The sequence below is a fragment of the Pan paniscus genome, chromosome 19 (genome assembly GCF_029289425.2).
Source record: "Pan paniscus chromosome 19, NHGRI_mPanPan1-v2.0_pri, whole genome shotgun sequence".
Taxonomy (NCBI): domain Eukaryota; kingdom Metazoa; phylum Chordata; class Mammalia; order Primates; family Hominidae; genus Pan; species Pan paniscus.
The window spans coordinates 17,120,589-17,135,237 of NC_073268.2; the positions used below are offsets into that span (position 1 = coordinate 17,120,589).

A 14,649-nucleotide genomic window follows, 5' to 3' on the forward strand; every position below is an offset into this window, starting at 1 on the left:
CGGGTTAAAGGCTTTTATGAAACCACTTGCCTCAGCCTGGGGATCAGGGTGGGCCTTGATGTCACCTGTTAAGCAGTCACCTAGTATCTCTGATCCGGAGCAGTGGCCTAACCACACTGCTTACCAAGGGGGCCAAAATCAGCTGAGAAAACTCTATCTAAACCCACTTCCCTTCCTGGGAAAATAGCCAAACCTCAGTGAGTACTGCTTCCCCTCGCTGACCTTAGGCAGGGCTGGGAAAGCAGGTCAGGTGCTCATCTGCAAGCACAGGGGCAGCTTTGGAGGCCTGAACCCGGTCTGCCATGGTCACCTGGTCCACGGGGTTTCTCCCTGAAGCTCCATTGCTGTAAGCAATGGAGTCTGCGTAACAGCTGGTGACTGGGCAAAGGACATTAGAGTGGGCAAGGGTAGCATGCCTCAGTGAACTGACTGCTACTGCAAGAGGCTGACCAGACGGCCAACGGAGCCAGCAGCTGAACAGGTGGCGCAGGAGCTAGCAGGCAATCTCCCAGAGGGAGAGGGACCAAGAGCAGCAGGCAGTTCCCTAAGCCAAGAGCATCCCTCCTGAGCACTGAGGCCAGAGTGCAGTCCACTTACCTCCTCTATACCCTGCTAGTCTGCGGAGTCTTACCTCCACGTTCAATACCAATATTTTTCCAATTCCCGGACTTCTCATTTCAGCCCCTGATCCCCCAGAAAGAGGTGACCAGGCAAAGATTGGGGGGAAGTGGTGGGTTGACATTAATTGATAGGAACGGCTTCGAGCAGTTCATGCTGCCTTATCTCTCTCTCCTTTGGCTAGCGTGTGTCCGCTGGAGTCCGCGGGGTCGGTGATTAATAGGCGCCATCACTCACTGTCCAGGGCGGCTGAAAGGCAGTAGGGAGGGGGTGGCCCTCCCCAGAACTGAGATAACAAGCAGCAGGAATAATGAGTGGTGTCACTCCACTTTTCATTTTGATGGAAAGTCATTACGGGAGTCAACGCCAGCGACAAAGAGCCATGAATCAACTGCTCTGCTATGAAATTAAAATCGAATTGCCAGCCACCCCCAACCCCTACCCTTCCTGGGAAATGGGGATGGGTAGGTGGCTTGGGAGAGGGCTGCTATCCTGGGGTGGGCTCTATCCGATCACAGAGCGGGCAGTTATGGGCAGGAAGTGGACAGGCAGCCAGGGAAGGTGACAGCTCCTGTCTCCACCTTGTTTATCAGACCCTTCCTCCCCAAACCGCATTTTCCCTCTGCCTGGAGGTAAGCTGTGATTAAAAGGAAAATACAGCTTTGCTGGCTCCAACAAGGCTGCTGCTTGACTGCTCCCCCAGGGCTTCTGGCCTGAGTCGGGCGGCCTGGGCCTGGTTATGGAAAGGGGCCCACATGTAGCCATCCCAGAGCCCCTTACTGAACCATTTGTAGATGTGGGGTCCTCCTTATCACCAGAAGCAAAGGGGAAAAGTCCTCAACTTGGGGCTCCACAGTGACAGCTGATGGCCTGGGGAGCCCACCTGGATCAGGGAGCCCACCTGGATCAAGAACCCCACGAAAACAGGTGCGAAGCCTCAACTGCAGGCTCAGAGAAGCAGCATAAGGAACTGTCAGTACTGAAGCAAGAGTTTTTTCCTCTTTTATTAAGTCCGCTATACTAACTAGAAGGAGAATCTGTGGTTTTCGCCTGATAGACCACAGGGCCAATCACCACAGCTTCTTGTAGAGAACACGGAGAGTGCCAAGATCACCATCAGGTGCCGCTTCCTTCCTGTGGCTTTCCATCTTCCAGTCAGCCTGGTCTTTTGCCTTGAAGGGCCCCAAAACAACAGCCCTGGCTATCATCTTCATCCCAAAAGCGGAGAAGATGGGCAGGCAAGAACACGGAGGGTGTCACAGAGAGGTTCCCATCAGGTTCACAGGGCGCCCACTGTACCTCCTGGAGATGTCAGCTTCAATCTGAAAGAGTGATACCAAGTGGGCAGAAGCAGGGGTGCTCAGGGCCTCATTTTGCACAGACTGGGAGTCCTCCCACTGGCAGGCCTCCCTTTCCCATCTCACCAGCTTCTGCAGCGCCTTGGTCTTCTCCAGTAGCAGGTCCAGCTTAGGCTCCAGAGCCGCCTGCTCCTCAAGTGCCTCCTGCTGCTTCTGCACCATCAGCTCTTTCTTCAAAGCCAGCAGCTGGGACTGCTTCAGCTTTTGCTGGAGGAATTCAGTCACTCGGTCCACATACCTGTGCGGGGCACTCAGGTGAGTGCTGGGTTAGCTGTGCATCCTGAGCATTCCCATTCAGCTGCTGGGGAGGTGAGAGGCTCGGGAAACCAAACCCCCAATTGGCCGCTTACCCTCACATCCTTAAACCCTTTCCTTTTAAGGAAAACCCACTCCCAGTTCCCCTGTCCTACTCAGGAAGCAAGCAGATTCTTCCTGTATATGTGAAACCTCCCCCTCTTGTCCCAAAGAGAACCCCTATCCCCAGTGGATGGCAATGGCCAGGAGGCAGGGATGGGGTTTAAGGGGTCATGGAACAAGAGGAGGAATACAAGGAGGCAGAGCTGCTCAAGATGGCAGAGCCTTGCATCAAGGGGAAGCCAGACCTTGGTGAGGCCAGGATCATAAACAGGTGTTGCAGCTGAAGACTGGTAAGCTTGCCAATCAGATCCTCCAGCACTGACACCATGGTAACCATCTTCTCTTTGGTCTGGCCCTGCAGGATGGCTGGAGCCAGCTGGAACTGGCTCACAGACAGGACATCTGCCTCCTCACTCAACTCCACTGCTCTCTGGGCTAAGAAGATCTCAAGCTGAGGACAGAAGAAAGATTGGTTCAGGCTGTACATGATGGCTCACACTTGCAATTCCAGCACTGTGGGAGGCCGAGGCAGGAGGATCGCTTGAGCCCAGGAGTTCAAGACCAGCCTGGGAAACGATGAGACCCTGTCTCTACAGAAATGTTTAAAATTAGCCAAACATGGTGGTGTATGCCTGTAGCCCCAGCTACTCAGGAGGCTGAGGCGGGAGGATCACTTGAGCCCAGGAGTTCGAGGTTATAGTGAGCTATGATTGCTGCACTGCACTCCAGACTGGGCGACAGAGAAACTCTTTTTAAAAAAAAAGGAAGAAAGAAAAAAAGAAGATAAATTGGTTCAAACTGAGAGAAGAACTCAGAATCTAAGCCCTCGGACTACTCGAAATGCAAAAATGAGACCTGAGGGCTAGACTCTGGGTAAGGAGTTTCCTCTGAACACTGTAAGCGCTAGGAGAGACTACTGTCACCCTTCAGTCCCCACCTCCTATCTCATCCTAACCCCGGACCTCTGTCCTTTCTCCCCAGCCTGGGATCAGATAACTGAGAATACAGAGACTCAAAGGGTTCTCTCTGCCCAGGGAAGGTATTTGTCTCCATGGGAGGAATGAGATTCAGGGAACAGAAATACATGTTTGAGAAGCACCGGATTAAGGCAAGGCTGAAAAGAATACAAGAGCCAGCCATATTAACTTATCAATCCTATTCTGCCGTTAAAACTTCACAGATATCTTTTGTCCTCTCCCCTTGAGGCTGGGAGGAGCCTCTGGGCAGAAAGAGGAGAGAACTGGGTGAGGACAGAACTTTCAGGAGGCTCTCCGAACCAGCAGGCTACTGGGAAGGGGGCAGATACAGAGATTAACAAAGACAGGACCCCGTCCTCCCAGCCTTACAACAAAGGTCCAAGAACGCTGGCTCCTTACGCTGGGCTGCTCAACACCTTAGCCACAGGGATCGTGCTTAAACACAAATGAGATCATGTTCCTACCCTGCTCGAAACCTCCAACAGCTTCCCAGTTCACTCAGAGGCAAACCAAGGTTCAGACGCTACATCTCTGAGCTCTTCTACTCTCCACCAGCTCTCTCTCCTCAGCCACACCAGCCTCCATGTTGCTGGTCAACTGTGCAAGGTCTGCTCCCACCTCGGGACCTCTGCACTTGCTCTCTCTGCCTGGGAAGCCCTTCTGCCAGACATCTGCATGGTTCTCTCTGCACCGCCTGCAGTCTTGATTACAGGTCACCTTCTCAATGAGGCCTTCCCTGACCACCAGATACAAAACCATAGCCCTTTCCAACATCCTCGTCATCCTCCCCTACTTTCTCTTTCTCCGTGGCATTTAGTGCCATCTAGCATCCTGCATATTTTATTTATTTACCTTCTTTCCAGTCTGCATTCCCCATTAGAATATAAGCTCCATGAGGTCAAGGACTTTGACTGTCTTATTCACCACCCAAGTTCTGGTGCCTAAGATAGTGCCAGGTGCCCAGGAGGTACCTGATAAGTAACTGGATGAATAGGAGGCATCTAATACGTGAGGCTCCTGCTGTAAGACACAGATAGCACTCACACCCTTCACACAAACAGGAGGGGTCAGGTCAGGCATCTGGAGTGAGGCCACCTGTGCTGGTGCCATGCCTCCCCCCTGCATCTTCCAGAGATGACAGTACCTCCATGAGCTCATCAAGGAACTGATTCCGGGTCTCAGTGTATTCAAGCAGTGTCAGGGCATCTGGGCCCCTGGCAACACCTTCTGGAGCTGCCAGGAAGAGACAGAGAAGTGATAAAGGATCAGAGGACTGGAGAAGGAAAAGACCCTCAAGTGTGAGAAGCCCTGGAGGATTAATACGGACAGACTCACTGTGCTAAAGCCACTTCTTGTTCTAATCCAAGGGGGAAGGCTACCTTGTCCCAGGTGTCTCAGCTCTAATCAGGTACCACTTTCCAACTCCCAGACTGAGAGGAGGACCAGAGCTGAGTTCAGAGGGGTAGAAAGGCCGACTCTCTGCTCTGGTGGACCGCAGGAGGTAAAGTTTCATCCTGCACCGCCCTCTAGTGGCTCAGACACCACTACGTCTTCTCTGCTGTTGGGGCGGGGGTCATGTCACACTCCAGGGCCCCGATCCCCCTAGAGCCCTCCTACCATAACAGCTGGCCCACATTTGGTCTCTAAAAAGTTGAGAGTTTCTAAACTCTCAACTTTTAAGAACCTCTCTTGGGCCAGGCACGGTGGCTCACACCTATAATCCCAGCATTTGGGAGACCGAGGCAGGTGGATCACCTGAGGTCAAGAGTTCGAGACCAGCCTGACCAACATGGAGAAACCCCATCTCTACTAAAAAAATATAAAATTAGCTGTGCGTGGTGGTGCATGCCTGTAATCCCAGCTACTTGGAAGGCTGAGGCAGGAGAATAGCTTGAACCCAGGAGGTGGAGGTTGCAGCGAGCTGAGATCATGCCATTGCACTCCAGTCTGGGCAACAAGAGCGAAACTCCGTCTCCAAAAAAAAAAAAAAAAAAAAAAAAAAAAAAAAAAAAAAAAAAAGAACCTCTCTTGGTCCCCCTCAGCTCACATCCTCATCAAGGTTTTGAGAAACAGTTAAATGTGCAAGAAGCCTCATCTTAGTGCTGCATTTTTTCTGTTTCTACACACGTGGGGGCCCTTGAGCACCCCACTTTTGCCAGGGCTGCAGGGGATGGTGCACTTACCCTGGGTTCCTGCTTCCAGCACTGTGATCTGCAAAGCAACAGCATCGTCTCCCCAGTCTATCCCATCACCTCCAGGATCCTGGAAGGAGAGCAAAGAACCACAGCAATGGGGGGAGAATTTTCCTGAGCCAAGGAGCCAGAATAAACCAAAGCCCTTGATGAGGTCAATGGCTGCACATTCCAACTCTATTAAGGATTTGCAGCCCTGACTTAGGTGGCAAAAATGGCAGTATGGCCCATCATCCCTGCTCTGTAGTGTTCCCACCTGCCTTTACCCCTACACCCTGTACCAAACACCAAGAAAAAGGACATCAAAATTTAACTCTCACATGGGCTGGGCGCAGTGGCTCACGCTTGTAATCCCAGCACCTCAGGAGGCCGAGGCAGGTGGATCACCTGAGGTCAGGAGTTACCAGCATGGCCAACACGGCGAAACCCCGTCTCTATTAAAAATACAAAAATTAGCCGGGCGCGGTGGCTCACGCCTGTAATCCCAGCACTTTGGGAGGCTGAGGCGGGCGGATCACGAGGTCAGGAGATCGAGACCATCTGGCTAACATGGTGAAACCCCATCTCTACTAAAAATACAAAACAATTAGCCGGGCGTGGTGGCGGGCGCCTGTAGTCCCAGCTACTCAGGAGGCTGAGGCAGGAGAATGGCGTGAACCCGGGAGGCAGAGCTTGCAGTGAGCCAAGATGATGCCACTGCACTCCAGCCTGGGCGACAGAGTGAGACTCTGTCTCAACAAACAAACAAACAAAATACAAAAATTAGAGGGGTGTGGTGGTGGGCGCCTATAATCACAGCTACTTGGGAGGCTGAGGCAGGAGAATCACTTGAACCCGGGAGGCGGAAGTTGCAGTGAGCCGAGATCGCACCACTGCATTCCAGCCTGGGCGACAGAATGAGACTCTGTCTCAAAAAACAAAACAAAACTCTGACATGTGACGTGTGAAACTCTGCCTCCCTTGGACTATACCTGGTCTTAGAGCTATGAACTTCAAGTGATGCCTTTACAGACACAAATGACACTTTTCTTATGGTTAGAGTAGTGATCAGAGAGAGACAGACTGAGAAGGCCTCCTCACCTTTGAATCTGATTCCGGGAAGATGCCCCAGTCGATTCCAGCAGCCTCGGCAGAGATGCCAGAGTCAGTCCCCTCAGACACTGCCTCTACCCCAAAGTCGCCCCAGTCAATCTGGAAAGGGAAAGAGAGTGTTAGCTCATGGAAGATGGATTTAAAAAGGGCCGGGCGTGGTGGCTCATGTCTGTAACCCCAGTACTTTGGGAGGCCGAGGATAGTGGATTGCTTGAGCCCAGGAGTTTGAGACCAGCCTGGGCAATATGGCAAAATCCTGTCCCTACAAAGATGTTAATAAAAAATTAGCTAGGAGTGGTGGTGCAAACCTGTAATCCCAGCTATCTTGGAGGCTGACTTGGGAGGATCGCTTGAGGCTGAGAGGCAGAGGTTGCAGTCAGCAAGGATCATGCCACTGCACTCCAGCCTGGGCAACAGAGCAAGGCCCAGTCTCAAAAATAAATTAATTTAAAAAGGAGGGTGGGGCTGCCTTCCCACAGGCCTCAGCTGCTTCTGTAGAGAGCACACTGTTCAAATGCAGTGGCCTCTAAGCTACCCCAAAGAAAGCCCATCTTCAGAGAGCTCACATGATGGAGGTTCCGAGTTCAAAGCGAACCACCTTGCAAAGCCTCTGTGGCACTCACTCACCTATACTCAGAAAAATAAAGGAGTAGGGCCTCCTGGGCCCTTCTACCTACGGTCACTCTCACAGAAATCCTCCCTTCTTCTCTCTGGGTCTTGGGTTGGGCTGTTGGGGGTGGGGAGGGGACAAGCAGCTCCCACTCCACTCCTACAGCTCATCACAAGGCCCATCTTACCGCATCTTCTGCCACCTGCTCAGGAAGCTCCTCGAGGTGGGGTCGTTCCACCACAGAGGGCTCTGTCCCTGTCCTCCACTCGTACACCGTTGAGTTTCCCCGCTTCTGCACGAACCGCAGCATTGGCAACACCTGCTCTGTGGGGCTTCAACAGAGCACACAACTGACTCTCCTGCCGACCATGCATAAGGCCAACACTGGGCTTTGGCCTGGGCCACATGGTCAAATGGGCAAGGCCCCCACAGGTTCAGGTGTGTAAAGAGTTCAAATGTTATATGGGAACAAGACAACTGGAGAAGGGACATGAGCTGGGGAACACAGGCGAAGCACCCCCACCAGGAGAAGCTGAGGCCTCTCTACCTCTCACACACAAACCCCACAGATGCCTGGTACACGTCAATGGCTTCCCCCAGGGACTGCTGAGCCGCTGCCCCAATCTCAGCCAGCTGACTCGGCAGGTCCTTCACCAGGGCCAGCAGTTCTCCTCGGACATTTTCGCCCTAGAGAGGGGAGAAGAGGTGGAGTCCAACAGATTGAAGAAAACATCCAAAGACCGAAGAAAAGTAAGACACTGGCCCAAAGGGGGCGCAACCAGGCTGAGGGGTCAGACGGGGTCAGAGGAAGACAAGCAGGGGCCCAGGTGTCCTCTGGCTGCAAAGAGGCTGCCGCCGCTCACCATGATGCCATACTGCTTGCAGGAGTGGTAGAACTGCTCCCGCATCTCGGCAGCCCCTGCCTGGCACTCCTCCTCCTTGCGGCTGTATTCTTGTTGCAGCTGCTGGCACTTGGCAATCTGCTTCTTCAGTGAGGGGATCTCATAGTTGACATTCCGAACCAGGAGGCTAGAGAGTTCCACTGAGAAGTGCCCAGGAAATTCAGCCCAGGACACCCCCACATGAGGCAGGCATGCCCCAGGATGCACACACACCCTTTGTGGTGGTGAAGAGCACGAAGTCAGCTTCCCAGCCCCACTTGTTCCCAGCTGTGGAGCCTAAGACAAGTTGTTTAACCCCTCTAATCCAACCCTCATCGGTAAAACAGCGACAATAACATTTATCATGAAGATGCAAGAGAGAATCCCCATGACACACCAAGCACAATTCCTTGCATTTAGTAGATGCTCAGTAAATATTAGCCATTATTATTATTTATACTACACCCAACCCAAACACAGTTAGTCCTGTAGTTGCTCTCTCTCAGGCACTTGATATTCGCTCCCAGGAAAACCCGTGCCTCTTCTGCCTTGTGTAGAATGGGGGTGCGGGGGTGGGGGTGGGGGCAGCACACTCCCGCTAACCAAGAGGTGAGTGGTGGAGGACCCACACACACCTGCTCGCTGAGGCACGGCGAATGCCCACTACCGGCCTGGACCTCCTCCTTCCCCCAGCACTCCACCCAGGGAAAATCAATTCCATCAAAAACAATTGATTTTACCACCTACAAATAGGCAACATCTACACTCCAGTCTCTTCCCACTCACACACTGTGCCTCCTATAAGCCTGGTATCTCAGAACTCTGAGAGTGGGCTTCCCCATGGATACCAGGGCTCCCAGGCCGGGCCACTTTACCTAAGTAGGTGTTGTCCTTCTCATACAGGGCTATAATCTCCTGCCAATCCTGAGTAAGAACAGAAAAACAATGTTAAGCCAGAAAAGCACTCGACAGCCACATCCCAGCTCAATCCCTAAACAGGGTAAGTTCTCCCAGCCTTTACATCACATCAAACAGAAACTCCTTGTCCTTCTTTCAACTCTGCTGGCTGGACCACCCACTTTAAGAGTGCAGGCAATCCTTAAAGCAGTGGGTTTGAAAATTAAACTCAGGGATAGGATCCACTTTTGGAGTAAACTATAGAGACAGAGTGAAAGTTCAGGAAATATTCTATGTAGGCATCCCCACTGGAGCCTCAGAGAGACCACAGAGGCTATGACTCCTCGGATTGGATGTCCCCAACCACATACTACCAGCCCTTGGCCCACACTTGCCTTCATCCGCTGTGAAGAGTATCGGCCAAAAATATTCTTCGTGGAGGCCTCTGTGCCTTTGAGAAGGTCCAGGATTCTTAGGCAGTGAAAGTAGTGAATGTCTAGAAAGCAAGAGACGGGATTTTGAGAACTAAAGTATCTTCTTCACCTACTCTGGGCACTGCAGGTGGCTGATTCATGTATAATATACTGCCAGTAACTTTAGTGTGTAGCTTTTCCCTAAATCATTTCATAGTGGAAGAAGCCAGCATCTATACCTCAAATAAAAATCGCTCCCTCTCTAAAGGCCAGCCCTGGTGGCTAAATAACAAGAGAGTAGCTCAGCTGATACATACTACCTCAGCAAAGAGGGGACTCCAGTGACAGCCCCTAAGCACTCACAGGACCCAGACAGCAGCTGGGCGATCTCTTCGCTCTCTGGCATGTCCTGGATGGCAGCATTGATCTTCTCGCGGATCGTCAGCACCAGACTCTGCCATTTCAGGCTGCAGTGCCTTCTGTCCACCAGCCAATCTACGTGAGAAGCACCCAAATTAGAGCATTCCCATTCACATCACCAAAATTCCATCACTAATTCGAGTGAAATACACTGAAATTAGTCTAAAAGTTTTCTTTACATTGGTTAAAGTATGGGGGTCATGGGAAGATGGGAATAAAGACAAGCCCAAAGAGATGCCTGGGGCTAAACCAGGCTCTGACAATCTGACTTCATTAGCAGTGTGATTTTTATAGAGCAATTGCCTCAACAAAGGGATAACAAAAAGTTTAAATTGGTCCTGAAAGTGCCACTTTTGACCATTCTCAATTCCCCATAGTATTTTTGCTTCTATGAGTAATTATATCTTTCTTCCTGACAAGAGGATGCTGCTCAACTTCCATTTCCTCAGGGCTGGGATTAACCATGACAATGGAAAATACAAGATGGTTATGCCAAGTACTGGATGAATGAACAGCTGCAAAGCCCCTAATACCTACAGCGCCCTAAGGACTAGATAACATGACTCTATTGTGAACAGTGAAGTACCACCCTGTACATGTGAATACCAATGGGACTGACCTCTCAAAGTCTGGGCCCAGATTTGTGGCTTCAGAGCCATGCATATTTCCTCAGTGAGAGCTAAGAGCTGAGCTTTGTGGTCAGATGGTCCTGGGTTCTCGTTATCAAGTTTCTTGAGCAAGTCTACTATTCTGTGCCTCAGTTTTCCCACATGTAAAATGGGGAATAGTAAGACACTGACTAGAAAAGGGAATGCAGGTAAAACATTGAACAGTGTGCCTGAGACACGGCAAGGACTCAAAAAATCATAGTGATCATTTTTATCATGTCAAGTGCCTAAAACAGCACCTGGTACAAAAAAAAACCCTCAATGAATGGTGGTCATTTTATTGGTCCTTTTCATGACCAAGAACAAGCTCACACACCAAGACTGCACATGGGCTGAAGGGCCAGTACAAATCTGAAGGGAGGCTAAAGAAGCTTCCCCCGTGACCACCAAGCAGGACTGACTAAATGGCACTACAGAGTGGTGAATTCAGAACTTGAACTCTGCCAACCGGTCAAACGCTGGGGTCCCACACTAGTATCAGTTATACTCTCTCTGCTATATTCCTGTAAAGTTTTCAGAAAGAAAAATTCTGTTGATGTCACAGAACTAGAAGCAACGGACTGGGGTAGTCAAACAGACACCATCTTAAGGACAAGATTGGCATCAAATCCATGAATCCAATAAGCATTTTAAAATGCCAGGAGCTGTGTGATCAGATGAAGAGGCCTACCCTGACTATGAACTGGGGAGGAGGTATGTAGGCCCCATACAGACAACCTGGAGATGGCCTGGACACTAAAAGGTTTTCATTTGCAACTGGGTCTTAGGTCCCTCTTCCTCCTAAAATCAAGGGGGAGGTGGAAGCTTTTTAAATGAGGTGTTTTTTTTCCTGGCATAATGCAAAAGGCATGGACAGTGGGTCAGACAGACTTAAGTTCCAATTCAGATGTGCCACTTAGTGGTTGACTGTTTTTTGTCTTCTTTTTGAGATGGAGTTTCGCTCTCGTTGCCCAGGCTGGAGTGCAATAGTGAGATCTCCACTCACCGCAACCTCTGCCTCCCGGGTTCAAGCAATTCTCCCACCTCAGCCTCCCGAGTAGCTGGGATTACAGGCATGTGCTCCCATGCCCGGCTACTTTTTATTTTTATTTTTTTGTATTTTTAGTCATGGAGACATGGAGACAAGGTTTCTCCATGTTGGTCAGGCTGGTCTCGAACTCCCGACCTCAGGTGATTCGCCCGCCTCGGCCTCCCAAAGTGCTGGGATTACAGGCATGAGCCACCGCGCCCGGCCGTGGTTGACTGTTTTTAAAGCGAGTCATTTATCCTGTCCCTGAATGATACGATAACATATGTTATTAAAGGAGAAAACGCAGGTCAAACAGACTGTACATATGGTTCGTTCCCGCTGCTATCAGGGAAGCAGGTCTGGCCACAGATGGGGCATAGAACGAGGCCAGTGGTCAGCATCTCGACTCAGGCTTTCGGGCGTCAGAGCTCCCGGCTATTGGACACAGGGGGCAACGCACAGGCCTCCCCCCGACAGCCAGCTGCGCGGTGGCGCCCCCTCCTACCGAGCAGCTTGCTGGTCTGGATGTCGATGGGCACGTGCTGATGGTCCTGGCGGGAAACACGGTGGGGAGGGGGGCGTGAGCGCGGAGAGAGGACGTACCACTCGCGCGCTCATTTCAACGTCCCAGCCACCACCCTGCAGGGCCAGAACGGGGCCAGAGCGATGGGCTGGGTTGAGCCGCTCCCGGAGGGAGACCGGAGACACAGGTTAGGGGTCCGCGGCCAGTCCCCAGCACACCCAGCTCCTGTCCCCACACCTCCATCTTTTCTCCACTTCCGCTTCAGGCTGGAGACTGTGGCCCGCCCCGCCCTACCACCAATCCAGTGGCGTTGTGGCCGAGCCTCCGTTTAGACACAAACGGGCCTCCTTCGGCCACGTCGCCGCCTTCCGTACAGCCAATCAGGGTTTACGCTCCACTCAGGCCTCAAGCCCCGCCCACCCCAGGCTCCGAATGGCTGAGCTCGGGAGGGGCGGGAGAATGGAGACAGCCAATTGGAGACGCGAGGCGGGCTCAGGGCAGGGGACGGGAGGGGGTGCGCTGCAGCGGCCGTGCGATTGCGACAGGCGGCGCTCGAGAGCCCAGCCTGGCAGCCGCTTCCCCTGGCGGGCACTGGGTCCTCTCCACGCAGATTGAGGCGTCTGCTGGCGGGGTCCTAGCGCCGATCTGGGAGGCCGTTGCAAATACCTTCTTCCCTTCTTGCGTCGCTTTACCATCCAGAGCAGTGTGCAGGTCTTTTGTGGCACTTGTCATGCTTTGCCTTCTCATTCAGTTTCTCTAATAGACATGGTTGAGCACCTGCAACGTGTTGGGCGATTAGGGCAGGGAAGGGGAGGGAGGAGAGTCGGTGAGACGTCCCAAAGAGAACACCTACACTGAGTCTAAACGAAGAGCTGAAGATAGCTGGGTGATGTGGGAAGAGGAGTTTTAGGTGGAGGAAACTACACAGACGAAGCTTAGGTGGCCACAAACTGCAAGAGGGGTGCAAGCAACAACAGGAAGGCAGGACGGGCAACGTAATTTGTGAGGTCCAGTGCAAAATGGAAATGCACAGCTGCTTGTTACAAAATGATGAAGAATTTCAAGATGAAGTCGGCTCCGCGGGCAGGCCAACCTCTATGCCGTAGATGGTTTGAGGCAGCGAGTGGCTAGAGGAGAGGCTGTAAGGGTGGAAAGGCCATATCAAAGGGAGCCTTATTAAGGAACCTGGACTTCATCCTTTCAGACAGAGGAATCACAGAAGGGGTTTGAGGCAGGGAGGAACCTGTACAGATAGGCTGCTGGGATGATGGATGCATGGGAGATAAGACTGGGGACAAGGAGGCTGGAAGGAGGTTGTTATCGAGGGATTATAGCCTGAGCTGGGACACAAGATATGAGGAGGAAGGAGAAGGGCTGGATCTGAGGAATATTTAGGAGGAAAATGTATAGGACTTGGCAATTGATTGGCTGTTTGGGTGGAGGAGAGAGACACTAAGGATGACACCTAGGTGATTAGGTAGGAACCACCACCTGAGACAGGGATGCAGGATGCTGAGCAGGTGTTGGGGAGGAGGGGGTCTAGCTTTGAACCTAGTCTGGCAATGCTGGGAGACCCCCAGATGGAAAGTGTGCAGAAGGCACTTGGGTCTATAATTTTGGAGTTCGAGGGAGTTGTCGGGGCTGGAGATACAGCTTGGAGAGTCACAAGCTGGCTAATATGTGGTCCGAGTGGTGGCTGAAGCTAAGGGAGAGTCTGAGATTGGCCAAGAAGTGGGTAGAGTAAGGAGGGAGGGTAGGCTGAGGCCAGATCCCCCAGGATCTCACAGCGCTGGGTATGCCTTTTCTTTTCTTTCTTTTTTTTTTTTTTTTTTTTTGAGACGGAGTCGCGCTCTGTCACCCGGGCTGGAGTGCAGTGACACGATCTCGGCTCACTCCAAGCTCTGCCTCCTGGGTTCACGCCATTCTCCTGCCTCAGCCTCCCCAGTAGCTGGGACTACAGGCGCCCGCCACCACGCCTGGCTAATTTTTTTGTATTTTTAGTAGAGACGGGGTCTCACCGTGTTAGCCAGGATGGTCTCGATTTCCTGACCTCGTGACTCTCCCGCTTCGGCCTCCTAAAGTGCTGGGATTACAGGCGTGAGCCACCGCGCCCGGCCCTGGGTATGCCATTTCTAAATATTCCTTCCCCAGCTCCTGTTCACCACAGCACAACACTTGAGGCTTAGTAAATTTTTGATTGAAATGCATAGTGTGATACAGCAGCGGGAAGACCTAGATTCTGCCCAGTGAAGTCTTGGACCATTTCTATAACCTATCTGATAGCCACAGTTTCCCCACATGGAGATAACAGCTATCCTATCTCAGGGTATTTTTGTTTAGAGGCTTAAATAAACACACTAGTAACTCATGACAGTTTACAACATACTGTGGCTATATTTCTCATGCTTTGTAAACTCTCCCTATATGAAATATCATACATGGGCCGGGCGCGGTGGCTCACGCCTGTAATCCCAGCACTTTTGGGAGGCTGAGACAGGCGGATCACCTAAGGTCAGGAATTCGAGACCAGCCTGATCAACATGGTGAAATCCCATCTCTGAAAAAAACAAAAAACACGCCGGGCACGGTGGCTCACGCCTGTAATCTCAGCACTTTGGGAGGCTGAGGCGGGTG

General features: G+C 51.9%; 1 protein-coding gene across 3 annotated transcripts; it reads right to left on the reverse strand.

Annotated features, from left to right (window-relative positions):
* Positions 1-1,598: 1,598 nt before the first annotated feature.
* Positions 1,599-14,394, reverse strand: CDK5RAP3 (CDK5 regulatory subunit associated protein 3). 3 transcript variants are annotated; one of them, XM_003827484.6, is made up of 14 exons: positions 12,253-12,444; positions 11,998-12,043; positions 9,759-9,890; positions 9,378-9,478; positions 8,961-9,009; positions 8,068-8,246; positions 7,752-7,891; positions 7,392-7,536; positions 6,583-6,693; positions 5,494-5,572; positions 4,455-4,543; positions 2,579-2,784; positions 2,043-2,214; positions 1,599-1,940 (listed from the first exon to the last, which is right to left on the reverse strand). In XM_003827484.6, exons 1-14 carry the CDS (start codon positions 12,256-12,258, stop codon positions 1,875-1,877), a joined length of 1,521 nt encoding a protein of 506 aa, XP_003827532.1. In that variant the 5' UTR covers positions 12,259-12,444; the 3' UTR covers positions 1,599-1,874. The 3 variants fall into 3 exon arrangements, with proteins under 3 accessions (XP_003827532.1, XP_008951079.1, XP_034797421.1); XM_008952831.6 differs by lacking the exon at positions 11,998-12,043 and having other exon boundaries at positions 12,096-14,394; XM_034941530.3 differs by lacking the exons at positions 11,998-12,043; positions 12,253-12,444 and having other exon boundaries at positions 9,716-9,765.
* Positions 14,395-14,649: the final 255 nt, after the last annotated feature.

What these genes read in the sequence shown, in the direction of transcription:
- CDK5RAP3 (XM_003827484.6), bottom strand. An exon ending in TCCCGGAATCAGATTCAAAG is followed by an intron (nt 5,573 to 6,582) that starts GTGAGGAGGCCT and finishes CTCTCCTTCCAG; the next exon opens with GATCCTGGAGGTGATGGGAT. An exon ending in ATGATCCTGGCCTCACCAAG is followed by an intron (nt 2,215 to 2,578) that starts GTCTGGCTTCCC and finishes TGCCCCGCACAG; the next exon opens with GTATGTGGACCGAGTGACTG.